This window comes from Cornus florida, unplaced genomic scaffold (genome assembly GCF_030987335.1).
Source record: "Cornus florida cultivar Cherokee Brave unplaced genomic scaffold, ASM3098733v1 CherokeeBrave_3.0.0_Hap2_Chr10, whole genome shotgun sequence".
In the NCBI taxonomy this organism is placed as follows: domain Eukaryota; kingdom Viridiplantae; phylum Streptophyta; class Magnoliopsida; order Cornales; family Cornaceae; genus Cornus; species Cornus florida.
In genome coordinates this window covers 72023612-72043672 of record NW_026775580.1, presented here as the reverse complement: position 1 = coordinate 72043672, position 20061 = coordinate 72023612, and the positions used below count along the sequence as shown (strand labels likewise).

The 20061-nt window shown below is 36.1% G+C and overlaps 1 protein-coding gene across 3 annotated transcripts; it reads left to right on the top strand.

Annotated features, from left to right (window-relative positions):
- The first annotated feature begins 2645 nt into the window (after positions 1 to 2645).
- Positions 2646 to 11061, top strand: LOC132276172 (protein ACCUMULATION AND REPLICATION OF CHLOROPLASTS 6, chloroplastic). Of its 3 annotated transcripts, XR_009470844.1 has the most exons (8): positions 2646 to 3268; positions 3387 to 3611; positions 5010 to 5270; positions 5386 to 6352; positions 8013 to 8146; positions 8870 to 9167; positions 10416 to 10660; positions 10745 to 11061. XR_009470844.1 is itself a non-coding variant. In XM_059777488.1 (7 exons), exons 1-6 carry the CDS (start codon positions 2717 to 2719, stop codon positions 9158 to 9160), a joined length of 2430 nt encoding a protein of 809 aa, XP_059633471.1. In that variant the 5' UTR covers positions 2646 to 2716; the 3' UTR covers positions 9161 to 9167; positions 10745 to 11061. The 3 variants fall into 3 exon arrangements, 2 of the variants coding, with proteins under 2 accessions (XP_059633471.1, XP_059633470.1); XM_059777488.1 differs by lacking the exon at positions 10416 to 10660; XM_059777487.1 differs by lacking the exons at positions 10416 to 10660; positions 10745 to 11061 and having other exon boundaries at positions 2647 to 3268; positions 8870 to 9338.
- Positions 11062 to 20061: the final 9000 nt, after the last annotated feature.

Below are 20061 nucleotides of genomic sequence, written 5' to 3'. Positions count from 1 at the left end.
TTGTTTTGTGCAGTGTTTCTCTCTCTATATAGACGTACATACATATATTCAGTGTGTGTATATGTGTGCGTATATATATATTCACAGAGTATATGGTTTCCCTCTTCCCAAAGAGCTTTTAAAAGAGAACTTTTGTATACTCATACGGAGTTAACATCATTAACTCAACTCTGTGGTTTTATATGACTCGCTGGAGTTGTGATAGTGGCACCTGATAGGTCTTTTCAAAAGCTCAATCCCATGATCTGATTGGTGGGAAATGTCTGTAATTAAATTGGAAAGGATATGAAACGTTGACGGTTGGGCCCTTCATGCTTGGGGTATGTTTGGAGCAATTGCATTTCTATATTTATTAAGGAGTATTTATTACTATTAATTTTTTTTATAGTAAGATTGGAATTCTTCATTTTCTTTTTCTTTTTTTCATTAAAAAATAAGAAATTATATCAGTTGGACTAATAACCAAGTGACCGTTTCTATTTATTTAATTTGTCAATTTGATTAAATTGTGGTGTGGTCGATCTTGATCTCTACGTGTTTAGCAATGCAAAATTATATATATCAATTCATGCCTTCAATTTCTTTCTTCTCTTTTTTTATGGTTTTTTATTTTGCTTTTTTAGTATTACGTTTTACGTAAATTTGAATTTTCTTGAAGATAAGACAGGAAGAAAAGGAGCGTCTTTGAAATAAAAGTTGTTTCATGGTTTTAATTTTTTTAGTACAGTACTAAAAAGAAAAAAAATTTCCGTTATTTATTGGAATGTTTGGAATTTTCGGGGAAGAGATGCTAACCATGTCATTATCATGTCTCTCTTATAAAAAGGTCGACTTATGTTAATTTTGTAGAATATATGAAGCCAATTGATTTAAGGCACACATGAAAACCTGGAGCCCATATTTGCTCAAAGAATTGTCCTGAATATGGCTTGTCTGTATGCTACCTCCTGACTAGATTACTAATAAAATTCTTACCCAAATACAAGCACGAGAGAGTAGCATATAGATGATGGCTAGGCAAAAATCAAGCACATCCTTAAAACCCTATTATATTGTTTAATTTGTTATAATTCCAAACAAGAAAATCGATGATTGAATGTCTAGGAGCACCTCAGGTGTTACAGACCAAGTGATTGCTACAAGCCTACAATGAAAGATAAAACCCATGCCACTCAAGAAATATACATTATACATTATATATATATATATATATATATATATATATTGATTGAAATCCGCTCCAATAGTTTCCGTCCTGTTTCATCCAGTTAGTAAAGTATATTATAATACGTGATGACTCACGTTAAAATAACTTTGTGATATAATAACTTTACTAACTGATTTGAAAAATACGAAAACTCATTAGAGAGGATTTGAAGGGAAATGGCACATATTTTGTTTCTAATATCAGGTTCCGGTGTGCTGGTGTGCTTAGTATCTATTTGTATCGAATTAGGCCCTCCATTTAACCTATAAATGGAGCTTTGCGTTCAACTCTGGTTGGAGTAGACGGCCAAGTAACAAATAATTCAGTACCATATAATAATTTGACGTGAATTGGAGCTCAATGTTACAGATGCATACTTAATATGGGACTTAGAATATAACCCATATTAAGTATGCATGTGACAAAGTAAAGGTTATGAATGTTCATTAATGAACAATAAATTTACTTAGAATCCAGGACATTTAAAAATAAAAATTCTTAATTAACATCACAAAGGAACCTAAAACCAAGTCCAAAATTGAACTTTCTTTAAAAGTTATGAAAAAATAGGATATAAAACTTAATCATCAAAAGCTCCAGAGTATTAAGTACCAAAAGTCAAAATAATCCGATTTGAATTAGAGTTTATTAGACGCCTAACGAAAAATATTGAAATATTCAATAGCCTTTTTGTAAGATTGAAAAACCTAATTTTGGAATCCCAACAATGAAATTTGACCAACAAACAAAATATATATATTGATGGTTCACCTAATTCGGATAAAAAAATGAAACCTCAAAATTGTTCCGCCCAAATATGGCGTGGTCCAAACCATCACCAGAGTCATCAGCATCCCCCTTGTACATGAGTATGCACTGAGTGATCCACTTTTTTACGTCGGTGCAAGGAACCAACCAAACCTTACATGTGATTTGTTCTTTTAGACAATGCAATGATGGTAACTAACCCATAATACTTGTCCTTTCCAATCATTTTTTCTATGACAAAATCAACCAAATTTTAGTATGTTTATTTGCTTTTCAGTGTTATGATTCATACATCCATTGTGTTCTATTCCATAAACCAATTTTTCATTTTGTCAAAAACCAATTCTAATACTTTTTTTTATTTTTTTTTATTTTATTAGATTCCATAATCACTTTTACTACTACTATTGACTTTTTACTTCATATACTTATTTGGATCAATTTTTAATTTGAATAATACTAACTCTTGTGAGAATGCTCTTTTCGGCTGTAGGACCGCTCCACTTTACACCTCAAGAATAATTTTCAAGAGGTTCAAAATAAAAAATATTTGAAGTTGTTTTTAGTCTGAAAATCGAAAATAATTATAATAATAAATAATAAATAAATAAATAGTAATAATGTAGATAAATAAATACCTCTAGTGTTCATATGATCATATATTTTAGGTAAATGCAAATTTAAATAAGGCGTTGACAATATGAGGTTTACAAAGACAGAGTGAGATTGTGTGTTAGCAGTATGCCAGTAGCAATGGAAGTCCTTCGACATTTGGGTGTTGGTATCACTACTCCAAGACTTGTGTCACCGCCACTCCGACCACCGAACCCAAAGACAACCCATAAGCTCAACGCCGTCAGTGGCGGCGCTAGTAGTGTTCCCAATAACTACTCCGCCAGCAAATGGGCCAACCGCCTCCTCGCCGACTTCCAATTCCTCCCCAACACCATCATCGATTCTCCAGACCACCACCGTTCTCCTCCATCCACAACCACCACTCTCACTCCTCCCCCGCCCGCCCCTCCGGAGCGCCACGTGTCAATGCCCATCGACTTCTATCGAGTGCTCGGCGCCGAAACACACTTTCTCGGTGACGGTATCAGAAGAGCATACGAAGCTAGGGTTTCAAAACCGCCTCAATATAGTTACAGTCACGAAGCCTTAATTAGTCGAAGACAGATTCTTCAAGCCGCCTGCGAAACCCTAGCTAATCCTTTGTCAAGGAGGGAGTACAACGAAGGCCTTGCCGAAGACGAATTCGATACCATCCTCACTCAAGTCCCCTGGGACAAGGTAATTTCTGTTGTTTTCTTTCCCCTAATTTTCAATTTTTTTCCTGAGAAACAAACAGGGGTTTGGGCATTGTTTCACAATGTAGTTATTTTTTGTGAAATTCGATTGGTTTTTGTAGGTTCCTGGATCGATGTGTGTGTTGCAAGAAGCGGGAGAGACTGTGGCCGTTCTTCAAATTGGAGAGGGTTTGCTGAGAGAGAGACTTCCCAAGTCATTTAAGCAAGACATTGTCTTGGCAATGGCGCTTGCCTATGTCGATATGTCGAGGGACGCCATGTCATTGTCTCCGCCGGATTTCATTAAAGGTTGTGAAGTGCTAGAAAGGGCTCTGAAGCTGTTGCAGGTGAGACTTGACAATGTGCTTGATTTTGTCTTAATATTTTTAAATTGATATGTTTTAAATCTTTATCCTGTATTGGGTTTATCAACTTATAGAATCATTAGTGTTTATTCTTGTAATTATAGTATCCAACAAGGTAGGTTTAACATTCACATTCTAAATTCTACGGATTAATTAGATTGTTTTTATGCTTTTGCTCTAACATCGGGTATATGAAAATGAAAAATACAATTAAATTATTTAATTTTGCAGCTGTTTTATATTATTTTTACTGTTCATGTTATTTCAATTTCTAATATTTTTAGAAAATAAAGGGTTTTGGGAGTGAATGGATTTAATTAGCTATAGACTAATATGGGAAGCCATTTTAGCATCTAAAGGATTGTGGTGATCAATTTTGCCTCATGGAATGGCAAGTACAAGAATCATTCTGCATAGTTTTGTCAAAAGCTGACTGAATAATTGAATCTTTATTATCTAGACGCCTACCTTGCTCTTTTTCAAGTGACCCCAGTTTGACACTTCTACTTTCCTTTTCACCATCAAAGATGGTAGATTCAGTTCTTCTCTGACCATTCACATAGTTCCCTAAACTTCCTTAGGTTGGTGAGTATTTCCCTTTTATGTCTTCTTGGCATCCATCTAGGTTTTCCCGTTTTGATGTGGAACTTTGGCCATTGCACTCACTCTTAATGGTCAATTGCTAATTTGCAATCTGATCAATTTGGTGAGACATTCAGCTTATCAATGATTAGAACGTCTTAATACTTGTAGCCATGATGAAGATGTCTAAAATTTGTTTGAACCTCTAAAAATATGTCTGCCTTACTTTAGCTATGTGAAGACAAATTTGTTCAATACATTTGATGAGGAACCTATTATATTTTTGTAAAGTCTTCCATTTTTTAATTACGTATATCTTGAGGCCTAAAGGCGTGTTTTATTGGCTATATCATGAATATTATTTCTGACTTGAATATTGGGTACTACTCATTTATAGCACCCAATTTTTTATCAGATGACTTGTGCTGGCTGAAACTGAAATGAAGCAATGAGATTTTAGGGGACAGATTGAATGCACAAAGATGCACTTTCCTTAAACAGAGTGTTGCTACACTCTTAGCTGTCCGAACCATCTGATCCTACTTCCTATATTAGTTGATAGTACTGGAAAAAGTCAATAGACATTAGGGATGACAAATGGTCATGCACTTCTGCCAGATCCCATGATTCACCTTTGTTCACAATTGGATAAAAAATGTAACATTTTGTTCAACTAGAGAGACGCAATAGAAAATGTAGGAGCTAATGTATGTTACTTGATTTCAACTATTGTAGTTTGTCCATTTATTGATTTTTGATGATAATTTATCATGACATTCTGAATTTGTTTTTCCACAGGAGGAAGGTGCAAGTAGCCTTGCACCAGATTTACAAGCACAGATTGATGAGACTCTGGAAGAGATTACCCCGCGTTGTGTTTTGGAGCTTCTTGCTTTACCTCTTGGTGATGAGTATAGCATGAAAAGGGAAGAGGGTCTTCAAGGTGTACGCAACATCTTGTGGGCCGTTGGAGGAGGGGGTGCAGCTGCCATTGCTGGAGGATTTACCCGTGAAGATTTTATGAACGAGGCCTTCTTACGTATGACAGCAGCAGAGCAGGTGATCTATTGGATTATATCGTCAAACCAATCTTCGTCTCCGTATTAATTTCTCGTTTTGAATATTTTTATCTACTTTTCTTTGTTTTGAATATTATTTTTTCTCTATACAAAAGGTCAATCTCTTTGCTGCTACACCCAGTAATATTCCGGCAGAAAGTTTTGAAGTTTATGGAGTGGCACTTGCACTTGTTGCTCAGGCCTTTGTGGGTAAGAAACCTAATCTCATCCAAGATGCTGATAATCTGTTTCAACAACTTCAGCAGACCAAAGTCACAGCTCTAGGGGATTCTCTTTCTCCCTATCCTGCTATGGGAAACCGTGAGATAGACTTTGCATTGGAGAGGGGTCTTTGTTCGCTTCTTGTAGGGGAGCTTGATGATTGTCGCTCATGGTTGGGTTTGGACAGCGACAACTCACCTTACAGAGATCCCTCTATTGTCAGCTTTGTCATGGAAAATTCCAAGGATGACGAGGACAATGATCTTCTTCCTGGACTTTGCAAGTTGCTGGAGACATGGTTGATAGAGGTGGTTTTTCTCAGATTTAGAGATATGGAAGATATAACGTTCAAGCTTGGAGATTATTATGATGATCCCACAGTCCTGAGATACTTAGAAAGGCTGGAGGGATTAGGTGGTTCACCATTAGCTGCAGCAGCAGCCATTGCGAAAATTGGGGCTGAAGCTACTGCAGTGCTTGGTAGTGTGAAGGATAGTGCAATTCAGACATTACGAAAGGTATTTCCACTTGGTCATGGGGGTGGGAGTGTAAGACGTCAAGGAGATGGTGAGATAACTGATTCGGTTATTTCATTAGAAAGTGAGGAGACGGGGGAGAAACATGATCAAGATGATTCCACCAACATGCTTGATATCCCTGAGAAAAATAGTTCTGATGAAATAACCGTGCAAGAATTGATTACTGACAAAATAAAAGATAGAAGTGTGAAGATTATGTGTGCTGGTGTGGTAATTGGACTGATGACTTTGGTTGGCTTGAAGTATTTGCCATCTAGGAGTGGCTTTTCAGTTCCACGTAAAGATGTTGGTTCAGCAATGGCTTCTGATATCATTGAAGTAGGTATGATCAAATGTTGCAGTTCTTCATTCATAAAGTAAATTATCCAAGTATCATAAATTATTGTGCTCCTAAGAAGCAAATTAATAATTAGTTTAATGCCTATGCTGCTTTCACCCTCCCAGCATTGCACATTAGCGGGATTAATATATGTTAATGGCCTTTCTATCTATGCTGCTTTTAGCTTATTGACAGAGTACTCATGTTCTTTTTATCGGTTACACATGTTTAAGAAATTGTTGCTCTTGTATAAAATGCAAGTCCAGTGATTAATAATGGCAAGTGCAAGATGATTCTTACTGTTTGGTGGTCTCAATCCTCATATTTCTGTAATGTTACAAGTCTCCAGTATTCTCTCTGGTCTATTGGTCCCTACTGTTTTGTGTTTTGGTTCCCATTTATTATTTTGTGTATATTTGCCTCTTCCTTTTTAAAGGAGCTAAAATATTAACTTATCAACCAAAAAAAAATAAAAAAAACTAAAATAATAGACAGGCATTCTATTCTAAAATTTTTGACTTCACATCATTGGGATTCCCACAAGCTTCTCTGCCTGTCTCTAAAATGTCATCTTTTTCCTTGTAAACCTGTTTCTTGACCAGTGCTACATCATCTAGTGATATATGATCAACATCTTCATGTATTCTATTTATTTTCTTTCTGGATGTGAACTCCAAATCTTTATAAGTTATTTATTTTTGTATTTTTTTTATTTTTTGGGGGGCGTCAAACAGTCAACTGTTAGAATAAACAATCAAACTATTGTGATAAATTTTGAGTGTGCAATTTTTTTCCTACTAATGCAGTATAACTACGCTCCATTTCTTTTTCTTTTTTTTCTTTTGCACTTCTCTTTTTGCATAGTCATTAAACTAATTACTCAGACTAGCTCTTACTTCGTAAGTTCATTCCATTTCCATCTTATAAAATATTCAATGGGTGCAACATAGTTGCATTGCTACCACTGGAGGGACTCAAGAAAATTTTCATCACCTTGCATTTAGCCTTCTGTAAACATTCTTAAATGATGTGACAGCTTATGCATTCTTCTCTCCTTTTGGAAAGAAGTGCACCATCGAATAATATACAAAAGAAGTTTGTGCTGCATGCCTCCAAACTGAAATTGTTTCTGATGTCTTCTTTTTTTTTAATTGCATCAATCAATCTATGTCTGACCTTTTCTGCAATCCTTGTGTGATCTTTTTCCTTAATCTTACATCCCACATTTAGTGAAAATTGTTAGCTTAAAGCATTACTAATTCCTACGTACTGTTTCAGTGATCATTAAGATATGAAAAGGTTTTATAGGAGGGTGATGATATTCAGAATCCACTTTTATATTCTTGCACGCTTCTTGCTATTTTTTTTTAAAAAAGACAAATGTTCCACCAAAAACATTCGGACAGTCCACTGCTATACCTAAAACTTCTGTTACACCCCACTTTTGAGGTGTAACCATGTGATTTCTTTATAAATTGAAAAACCAAGGGGAGTGCAAATATACATCCCTTGTAAAAAATATGAATACTCTGCCTTGTCTAGATTACAGGACATGATTTAATTCTGCATAAACTTTCTTTTCTTATCATTGTGTTTTACTGCAGGATAACATTTTCTGTTTAATTATTTTTCTTTGCATTTGAAATGTGTATGCAACATGCAGGGCCCCCAGTAATTGAAAATACTGAGAAAATGCCTAGAATGGATGCAAGGTTTGCTGAAGCTCTTGTTCGCAGGTGGCAGAACATTAAATCCCAGGCTCTTGGACCTGATCATTGCCTTGAAAATTTGTCCGAGGTAAGAAAATTCCTCATCTATATGCTTCTATTTTAGAGTGGTATGTAGCCCAATGGTATAACCTCCCCATCCTCGAAGAGGAGGGGAGGGATTTGAGCTCAGGTGTGGACAAAAAGTGTGTGTGAGTGGGGGTGTGTGTTTCTTGCCAATGTAAAAATAAAATAAATAAACTTTAGAGTGGTGATGCAGCATACCCATTACTGATTGTAAGTAGACTTGCTGGCCATATTTGCTCTATCTTCCAAGATGTTAAACAAACAGAAACAGAGACTTCTAGCAAATGCAAATATTTAATTCAAATAACAGGGGAAAAGGACTAATTCTAGACATGTTGTCTTGGTAATATGTTGTTTTTCTGATTAGAACCAATTTATCCATTTAGTCCAACATTTAGCTGCTTTCAAACAGGTGCTTCACTTCTATAACGTTGATCCCTACTATGTTTAAGATCTTTTGCTTGTTGGAAAGCCATCTTTGTTTAGCACATCTTATTTATAATTTGAAGATTGTCATCTTTCTGGCCATAAGGAGAATACCTGCATCTCGAATGGACTCAGATCTATTCATAAGTTGCTATTATGAACCCTTATTTATTTTATATAATACTGCTGGTGATTACGATCATATTCATTGTTGACCGAGTAAACAATTTATTCACCACTTCATGATGAGAGAAATGCATCTAAAATTTTGTCCTGACGCCGGAAATGGTTAAAATATCAGGTATTGGATGGTCATATGCTAAAGATTTGGACAGACCGTGCTTCGGAAATTGCACAGCACGGCTGGTTCTGGGACTACACTCTATTAAACCTCACCATTGATAGTGTGACTATCTCGCTTGATGGACAGCGGGCCATTGTGGAAGCAACTCTTGAAGAGTCAGCAAGCTTAACTGATGTGGCCCATCCAGAGCACAATGACTCGTACAGTACAACCTATACAACGAGGTATGAGATGTATTGTGCCAACTCAGGATGGAGAATTACAGAAGGGGCTGTCCTCAAATCATAACCATCATGTAACTACCATCTTTTATTTCTTCTAATTTTATTTATTTTTTTGTAGGCTAGTCACTTGGTTGTCGAATTACTAAAAGTTTCCTATGGTAGTATATTAAGATTGTAAATTCTTAGGCTGCCAGACCATTTGTATTGAACTTTGATGTTTTTGGTTTAGTTTTTTTTGGTGTGATTTTGTCCAAGATTCCAAAATATCTGGATGGATTACAAGGATCATAAAAATTAGGTTTCATTACAAACTGGAAGTGGGGTATGATGGTTGTAAAATTTGAGTTCTACCAGTCATGAAAGATGATTTAAAAAAAAATAATAATTCCCTGAAATCCGCATAAATAGAGTTTAGCGTCTTCTGATGGACAAAGTGATGAAATATAATATTTTTTTATATTATTTTTGGGAATGCCTGGTGCTGATGGACAAAGTGATTCTGGGTGGCATGTAAATGCCAAAAAAAAAAGACATTTTACTTTAGGTATGTTACAACAAATTACAACCTCAAACCCAGCCTACTCCGTACCGCTTTAAACTACCATTCTCCTGCTCAAGACTCCGTACAAATATAGGTAAAATAGCATGTACAAATATAGGTAAAATAGCATGAAACAGTTTGTAGTAATTGCACAAAACTAGTTAATAAATCTGGTTATAGGGAAGATGGTAGGATAATGTTTATTTTCTTTTTAAAACTTTATCGTCCTGCAATTTTGTAGAAGGATAGCACTCACACCTCAACCTTAATCTTATACTCACTTTCAAGATTTATTGACCATAAATCAGAACTCCATTTCTTCCTCCTTACTAATAGATGGTTAGGATACATTACAATTAATGAGAAAGATCGAGGATCTAGAACTCTCCACCTAAATACTTACTTACAAAACTCTATACTTTTTTACAGTTCTCTCCAATTTATCAATTTCGTTTATCAATTTCGGCGAACTCTGTAATGTTCTAGAATCACCCATCCCTCCCTACCATACACTCCACAATCTTCTGGAGAAATGTGGAAGACTTGCAGACACTGCAAATTCCTCCCCAACGCTTGCATGAGCGCGGCACTCCCCTCCAAATTGGTGGGGGTGACACTACAATTTTTAAACATCTTTTGCACTTGTTTTGCTTTTGTTTTATAGACACTGTGCAAAATCCTCCCAGCGCTTGCGTGAGCTTGGCACACCCCCTCCAAATTGGTGGCATTACACTATGATTTTGAAACATTGTTTGCATGTTTGCATGTTTTGTTTTAGGGAATATTGTAGCTCTACATGTAGCGCATGGTTTAAATCCATTTCTCGGCTCCTCTCCTGCTTGCTGACAATCATGATCAAACCTTCTAAGGTTTGTATATGCTTCTCGCTTGCTTTTATACTGCAGACTCTCAATCGAGAACAGACCCAAAAATCTCATCTGCTCTCTTGCTCACTGGAGACCATCTAGGATTTGAATCAAGCTTTGTGATTGATTAAACGACCAAATTGTTTGTTCTATCGAGGTCCACACGATTAGTTTCTGTATGTCTTCTATTGATATTTTCTTTTATTTGATTAACAAATATTTTCCATTTAATGAAATGCAGGTACAGAGTGAAAGAAACATGTCTTTAGCGATAGAGAAGTGTGAGGCCTTCAACCGCAGCATGCTTTATGATGATGTTGATTATGGACCATGGAGGACTGATGAAGGCCTTAATTCTTTGCTGAAATATATATTCCAATTTCATCGAGGAAGAAACAAAATGAGCATAATTGTAATTTTTCAATTTCTTTGACTTTTATTTAACTTTGTTTATTCATGAAAATTTTGAAAATGGACATTTTATTCAAAATAAGTAAATCATTGATAACATGTTTGATCATTTTTATATTTTTTTAAAATGAAGTCTTTTTGCTCGTATGACTTCTAATCTCAGCAACACTATTTTAAGTTATAAAATCGACCGCAACACTATTGTATTATACTTTTCTTTAAAAGATTGACAATGTTTTTTGTTCTTTGTTTTCAAAACAAGCTCGGCATTTTTGTCATTACGTGTTATCAAACAATGTTTCTATTTATTGATAAATAACAACATCACAGAAACACTAGTTATGTTTAAGCTTTAATCATAAACAGGAAAGCAAAATGGTTAACAAACGGACCCTTCTCATGCTATCATTAGCAACTCCATTGTCACGGCAATCCAAAAGTGCAAAACGTATAGAAATGTGAAATGAATGGTCCATCACGTATAAAAATCAATATGGCAATTGGTTTAAATGATAGTTCAAACCGGTAACATTGACTCTTCAACCTGTTTGATGTATAAAATGAAGTGTACTTTTTAATTTTATCTCTGACCAAGAATCCATATTTTCAATTCAAATGAAAATTTTCTGTAAATTCAAATGAATGGTCCCTAATGATTTGCTTTATTTTGAGTTGGGCAAGGTATATCCTCATTTTCCTTTTACTTTACACTAAGGTAGATGTTCATTTTCTTTTTCCTAAAGTTTATTCGAATTTTCCTTTGACTTTATACTAATTGAGGCAAGGTATATGTTGATTTTCTTTTCTCTTTACACTGTTTGCGTGTCTCATTGATTTAAACACTTTAAAAGAGAAAACAATTTAAACACTCTAAAAGAGAGAAGCTCTATCTCTATTTATTACTAACTAACAAAATTGGTCAATTTATCATTAACGAATGTAAAAAATAATACAACCATATATAAAAACTATTATATATAATCTAATAATATTAATAATAATAATGTTCGTGTATGTAATACAAAATCATAAAAATAAATATTAAGTAATTAAAATAAAAATAATTAAAACATAAATAAACACAATTATTATAAAAATTAGGTCCAAAATAATGACTATAAAATAGAAAATACATTAATGAAACTCTTTATTTATAAGTAAAGTTTGTAATTTTTAAAAAAATAGATAATACATTAACGAAAAATTAAAAATTGATGAGTTGGTGTTTAATGAAACTCTTTATTTATAAGTAAAGTTTGTAAATATTTTAAAAAAAAAAAAAAAATTAATAAAAAAATATTTGTGTTTGTAAACTTTTTGGCGATTTTGTCCAAGATTGAAGGGGCATTCTCTCCACAATTTGATAGACATTGTCTTTCAAAGAATTGTGGCAAAAGGCCCAACTTTGTCTATTCTTATTTTTGGTACAATATTTGTATTACTTCAATTAAACCATTCTTTCAATATATGAATTATGGTAAAAGTCTCTATTTATTAACATTTTTATATTTGTAAAATTACACAATCATTTCTATTAAATAATTTACATTAAATGTTCTTATTGTATTACTTCAATTAAAGCATTCTTTCCAACTTTGTTTATTTGTATTTTTGGCACTAAATTTTTTTAATACAATTATTATTAAATGTATCATATTAATGGCAATCAATTTTTTATTTTTAGTAGTCTATGATTTAAATATGAAAATTATATGTTCGTTAGTTAACATTCCATCAGTTACGGATTAATTGCAATCAACTTTTGGTTCTTAATATTCTATGATTTAGATACAAAACTTGAATTTTCGTTAGTTATCATTTTCATCCGTTACGGATTAATTGCAATCAACTAATTTTAAATACAAAGATATGTATGTAAGAAAATTCCTCATTTATATGCTTCTATTTTAGAGTGGTATGTAGCCTAATGGTATAACCTACCTATCTCCTATCCTCAAAGAGAAGGAGAGGGATTTGAGCTCGGGTGGGGACAAAAAGTGTGTGTGAGTGAGGGTGTGTGTTTCTTCCCAATGTAAAAATAAATTAAAATAAATAAACTTAGAGTGGTAATGCAGCATACTCATAACCCATTACTATTTGTAAGTAGACTTGCTGGCCATTTGCTATATGTTCCAAGATGTTAAACAAGCAGAAACAGAGACTTGATGGACGGCGTGCCATTGTGGAAGCAACTCTTGAAGAGTCAGCAAGCCTAACTGATGTGGTCCATCCAGACCACAATGACTCGTACAGTACAACCTATATAACGAGGTATGAGATGTCTTGTGCCAACTCTGGAGAATTACAGAAGGGGCTGTCCTCAAATCATAACCATCATGTAACTACCATCTTTTATTTCTTCTAATTTTATTTATTTTTTGTAGTCAAATCACTTGGTTGTCGAATTGCTAAAAGTTTCATATGGGTAGTATATTAAGATGTAAATTCTTAGGCTGCCAGACCATTTGTAATGAACTTCGATGTTTTTGGTTTAGTTTTTTTGGTGTGATCTTATCCAAGATTCCAAAATATCTGGCGAGGTTAACAATTACAAGGATATGTAATGCATCAAAATTATGTTTCATTACAAACTGGATCCATTGTTCAAGGGCATGATGGTTGTAAATTTGAGTTCTACCGGTCACGAAAAAAATTATTTCAAAAAAGAAAGATCTCTCAAATCCGCATAAATATAGTCGTAGTGGTGCTCCTGATGACAGCTACATATAAGACCATCTCCAATACTAAAAGCCATTTATGCATGCCAAATATATATTTTGACAAGTATTACAGTGTCAAAATGCTACATTTTACCAATTCTGTTCAAATGGTACATTTCATGCAAAATGCTATTTTTTAACACAACCACCTTTTTTTTTCAACTACCATTCCCACCATTCATATTTGCATCAGTAATATTAATATTAGGCACATTCCAAGTCAAGTTGTAGACATTAGAAGGAAACTAAAATTAAACCTAATTAAAAAGAACCAAAAATCTAAAATATATGGTCAAAAAAGGACCCAAAAAAAAAAAAAACAAAACAAAACAAAACAAATTTTTTATAATTTTTTTACCACTATTTGTGAATTAATTTTTTTTTTTTTCGAAAATTTATATATATTTGATTATATTATTATTAAAAATATATATATTTTTAAGGTAATTCATTTCAGCCTCCCTAATCGCCTCCATCTCTATTCTCGTTCTCAACTTTGAAATTGCCCCCCTCCTCTCTCTCTCTCTGTGCAACTGCAAACTACAAAATCAACAAGAATCAGAAGTTCAAAACCCATATTGCGACTGACAAGGAGAAAGAGAGAGAGAGAGAAGAATCTGTTCCCAACCAAGAAAAACCAAAGTCAGGCCAGCTTCGCAAGAGAGGGTTACTGAGGACGTGAGAAGGAACGGCGACGTAGGATTGGAGGAGACGAAGATCTAATATAACGGCCAGGAACCGTCAAGATCAAGATCGAGGTCCATCAGTAACCCTCTTTTCGTCATCGATTTTCTTCCTCTGGTTCAGATCGGATGAAATAGGAGCCGGTCCCTTCTTTTCTGTAGCCCCAGCCCATATAGCAATTGATATTTCTTTTGCTACAATTGGTTTAAGAAATAGCAAAGTTAAAAAGTAGTAGCCCATATAGCATTGCATTGGAGAACCCATTTTTAAGTCCACCTACTATATTTTGAATTGGCAGCCCCATTGGAGATGCTCTAAGTTGGGCTATTTTTGAATGATGACACCTCTTTAAGTTTAATAAAGTTAACAAAGACACCCCAATGGTCCTGAATCACGGTGAATTGACAATATTCCCCTTTGACACATTCAATTACCAATTTATTCAATTCAATTCTTTTTTATTGACCAAAATACCCTACTCATACTAGGACCAAAATACCCTACCCAAACCAACAGCCACCACACCCACCATGACCTATTCACGCCCACCGCTACCATTTCACAGCCCTACTATAGCCACCACCGCAACCACCACCCTCTAGTCACCACCACCGCAACCACCAATACTGCCCACCACTTTCTTTCTTTCTCTCCACCCACCACTGCAACCTCTGCCACCACAACCAAAACCCATTAATTGAACCCATGAAAAACCCACAAAAAATCCCAATTGAACCCACCATTACCATCGCCGCTACTGTTGGTTTCCGTCAACGACTCTTGAGCTTGATAGTGTTGACAAAAACCCACCATCATCGGACAAAACCACCAAAATCTCTTGTCAACCCAAGTTCTGTAGTAGACCCAAGGACCTATCTATCGTGTTATCAGAAAGATTAGAATAACCAAAACAAAGCTTTCTTGATATATCGAGCAATAAATCTGTATGTGAAATTAGATAAAACAAACCATGTCGAGATCATAAGTTATATATATAGGAAATGAGTGAAAGTGTAATTGGATTTCTAATTATATGACAATGATTATAAATAAGGTGTTCAGAGACCCCACTTCGCCGGCGTCTATTGCGACAACAAAGGTGATCGCGTTGAATCCCGGTGATCCAAGGGCCGGTGCGCCCGGTCTCACCGGACGACTCGATCCCACCATCGGTAAACTCTCCGCTCTCGCTGAATTCATCGTTGTACCAGGTCGCATCTTCGGTTCGGTCCCTCCGTTGGTGTCCAAAACCCTAACTCGGTTCGACCTCAAGCATAACGAACCCTCCAGTTCCAATATTTTAAGGGCTTGTTCGCTATGGGTCGGATCAAGATCGGGTTCCATGGTCGTGTCCTCAGGCTTTACGCCACCGGTCGACCAGTTTGGTGAGGATTGAGAGGTTGTGGGTATGGGGTTGATGATGAGGGCGACTGAGAGTAAAATGGTGTTGGCTCGTGGCAGTGGAATTTAATGATCGGGTATTGGAGTAAATCGACAGTGAAACCCCCTGGCGGGTAATGGTGGGTGGTAGTGGTGGCAATGGCGGGTGATGGTGGGTGTAGTGGTCGCGATGTCGCTGCTCTACCCTCTGCTCTTCCATATATATATATATATATATATATAAGGGCAAATATGACTTTTCATGACTTCTGATATTTTTTAATAAAAATGAATTAAATATTGAAGGGCAATCTCGTATTTTCCAATATTTTAAGGGTTTGTTTGGATCAAAATTATCACAGGGGGTGTCTTTGTTCAAAAAATAGCTAAGTTGTATATGACTGTCAATACATCAAACCTCAGGGGATATCATTGTAAATAACCCTAAAAAAAAATTACATTTTACTTTGAGGTCTTGAATGTGTTTCATTAATCAATGTATGTTAGAACAAATTACAACCTCAAACCATACTTACAACCTCAAACCTTAAAAATATAAGGTAAAATAGCATGAATCCCTAAGTAAAATAGCATAAAACAGTTTGTAGTAATCAAACAAAATTAGTTAATAAATCTGGTTGTAGGGAAGATGGCAGGGTAATGTTTTTTTTTTTTTTTTTTTTTTTTTTTTTTTTTTTTTTTCCTGCAATTTTGTAAATGGATCACATTTCAACCTTACACTCACTCTCAGAATTTAATGACCATAAATCAGAACTCCATTTCTTATATAAGCTCTCCTTACTAATGAACAGTTACGATCATTACAATAAATGACAAAGATCGAGGCTCTAGAACTCTCCACCTAAATATTTATTTATTTACTTACAAACCCTACAAAACTCTCCACTCTTCTATAGTTCTCTCCAATTTATCTATTTCGATAAACTATCTAATGTTCTAGAATCATCTATCCCTCTCTACCATACATGAAGATGCAAGAAAAAACTCTCTCAATTTGGAAAGATTAGTTTTTACACTTCAAAATATCTTCACCGCTTTTCCCTCTCTTTTTAGTTTATTTATAGACCTTTACAATTGTTCTAGAAGCTTCCTACTTAATTCTTCACGCTGGGCTGATCCTTTGGGCTCGTCCTGGATATAGGCCCATTTTCTTTGCTCTGAGATTGAGCTTCAGGACTGATTTTTTGGTACTGGGCCTGATAAGTGATGATCTGATCAGACCAAGTGTTCTTTCCAGACCCGCTTCTAGTAACCTGGGTCATGCCCGGCCAGATCATTTTTGGTATCCTCATCTGCCTCCATAATCTCTCCCTAATTAATTAGGGTGAGATTAACGAAGAGACTTAATCATGATGAGACTGCTCGAGGCGGTGACGTGGGGAAGCGAACAGGTGGCTTAGAGACCCACGTTTTGAAATTTGAAGCATCATCATTGCCATGAATCTTTGGATACTGAACCACTTTCTCTTTAAAATCTTAGCCTCCCATCTTTTATCCTCATTATATATTTTTCATCTTTACCCTTGAGCATCGTCTTTGTTAATTATCAGTTTTCTCCGGTTAGTTCTTCCTTTGTGATTCTTCATCTTTCACTTTGCTGCGGTGTACTCTACAGATCTTCTTCCTGAGTTTAGTTCCATTCCTCAGTTATTTTTCGAGGATTTTGCTCTTTACTACTTTTCTTAAAAGAAAGAAACCCTAGAACTGAGAATTTCCTCCACCATTGTAATGGGTCCTGACTTTAAGGCTCTTCATTTGAAGAACGGAATCCCTAACAATGTTTCCATTAAGGTCTCTCCCGAGGACTTAGATGAGAGATCTGGTGAGGGTCTTCTTCCCGGAGAGGTCCTCTTTTCTGTCCTCCACCTAAATGTAATTAGATTTCCCTTGCACCCGTTCTTCTGTTACGTCTTCAGCAAATTAGGGCTTGCCCCTCTTCAAGTCAACCCCAATTTCCTTAGGGTGATATCAGTTCTATTGATCTTAAATCGGAAATCTAGATTTTGACATCATAGATCTTCTTCACTTTTATCGAATCACTAAAATTAGAACGAATGACATGTACTTCCACTTATTTCCCCTTGAAAAACGGTCCATATGCATGGACAAACTTGCCTCTTAAAAGGGTTAGAGAAGTAATTTGATTGGGGTCAGTGGAGCTTAGTGAACACCCTTCGCTGAGACTTTCCCTATCTCGACCACTTTTGGGGAGTGTTCTGTCCCCTTATATAAAAAAACATAAGAAGTACAAGAGCGATTGCCTTTGTGAAACATGCCTTCTTCATTTCTGCACTTTCCTTTGCCTTTGCATTCACATTCCTTATGATGAATTGGTTTTCAGCGTTTACAGGGATAGGCTTAACCATCTGAACGAGAAAGTACTGAACGACATTCCCTCTGCTATCGATCTGCTTACTCCGGACAACCTTTCTGACTTATCAGTTCTTGGTGCTACCATGGAACACATCCAGATTCATTCTTTCAGTAGAAGGAGACCCCCTTCTGTAGCTGCTCCTGCGGCTACCTCGACTGCCACTGTGGCCATCCCAACCGTTCCGGTTATGGCTCAAAATGCTGGGCAACCTACCTCTGAACCTCTTGCATCCACTTCGACCAAGGTTCAACCCACTTTGCCAACTGATGATCCCTCTGAAACTCCAATCGATGTTTCTCCACCTGCTGCTCAGAATGCCGAGGGATCTTCCCTTGTCCGAGTAAATGCTTCAAAGAAGAGCCTGGGTAAGAGACCCCAACCTGAGGTGGCTCTAACCAAGATGACCTTCCTTCAGCCCGAAGGGCTCGGACTTGCAGGGTCACCACTACTCTCCCTTCACCTCGGATAACCATTCCAAAAAGTGAATCGGCTAGAATTTCTGTCTTCTCCCCAATAGTGGTTCCATGGCGCCCCATACTCAAATGAGAGGATAGGTCAATTGAAGCCCCTACAGACACTGTGTTCAAGGATCCTGCCACCTCATTTGTTTTCTATAAGGGCATTTGGACCCTTCAAGACATACAGAACCAGGAAAAAATGTCCTTCAATAACATGTTCAACCGTTTTCCCGCAGCTGCTGTTGAGGTAGCTCCTTTTTTAAAATTTTTTAAAAAAAACTAACTTTAATTCGTTTTTCTTATTCAGATCACTTTACATTTGTACTTACCAGAATGCTTGTGTTTTTGTGCAGACTCTATTTGGGATGATCACTTTCCAGAGAAATCTTGAACTAGCAAACAAGAGAGTTAAAGCCCTCTCTTTTGGACTTAATAGATCTATTAAGGGAATGAAGGTAGCAAAAGCCAAAAACACAGAGTTGTTGGTTAAGCTGAATAAATCAGATAAGGAAATAGATGCTCTAAAGGCTGAAAGAGATGTTCTGAAGAATGAGCAAGATTCTCTTTATGATAAGATGGATGTCCTAAAGACAGAGAAAAATGTTATGCAGACAGAGAGAGATGCTCTAAAAGTTGAGAAGGGGAACCTTCAGCGCACTCTAGTTTCTGAATGGCTGACCCATTCCGTTTCAGAAGAGAAATTCTCTAACAAACACACCGCTCTGCTGAATGTCATAGGCAGAGTTAATGGTGGCATAAAGGCTCTTCATGCTCGTTTTTCTCGAATTGGGGCTCTCAGATATGCCGAAGGGTATAGAGATGGTTTTATTGACCGATCTCCTCCCGAAGGCGAATCAAGCTCCTATACAGGTCCGGATGACCTCGATGCTTCTCTAGACATTGACCCGCCGAGCATTTATAAGGATCCACTTCATGTTCCTGCCGAAAATATATTCATTGAGTGCAATAAGATTACAACTTCTAGGGTTATCCCCCCTATTCGTCCTCTGGGTATCTCTCCCATCGCCACCATTGTTCCTCCCGCCATTATTGTCACTGATAGAGCTTTGCCAACTGAGGAGGTCATCCATCTTGACACTCCATCCAGAGGTAAAGAAATAATCAATGATGAGGAAGGAGACAATGAACCGGCCCGCGATGATGAGGCAACCAATGATTATGGTACGGGCAATGGATCAGGCACAGGAGAAAATGTGATAGAGTAGAGTTCTGCTGGCTTTTGTATTTGTTTCATTTCATTCCAGTATCACTTTTTGTATATCAAGAACCCTTTTGTGGTGATGAATGAAATGATAATTTTGTTTTGCAAAGCATTCATACTTCAACCTATACTTAAATGAAATGACAATTTAATTTTTCCAATTGACTTTTGTTTTGGCAAGTTTTGGCGTTCGGTTCATAATGCCATTTGCCACTTACTTGGCTAAGTGTTTGGCGTTCGGCAAGAATGCCACTTGCCATTTGACTTTTTTATTTTGTGCAAGTGTTT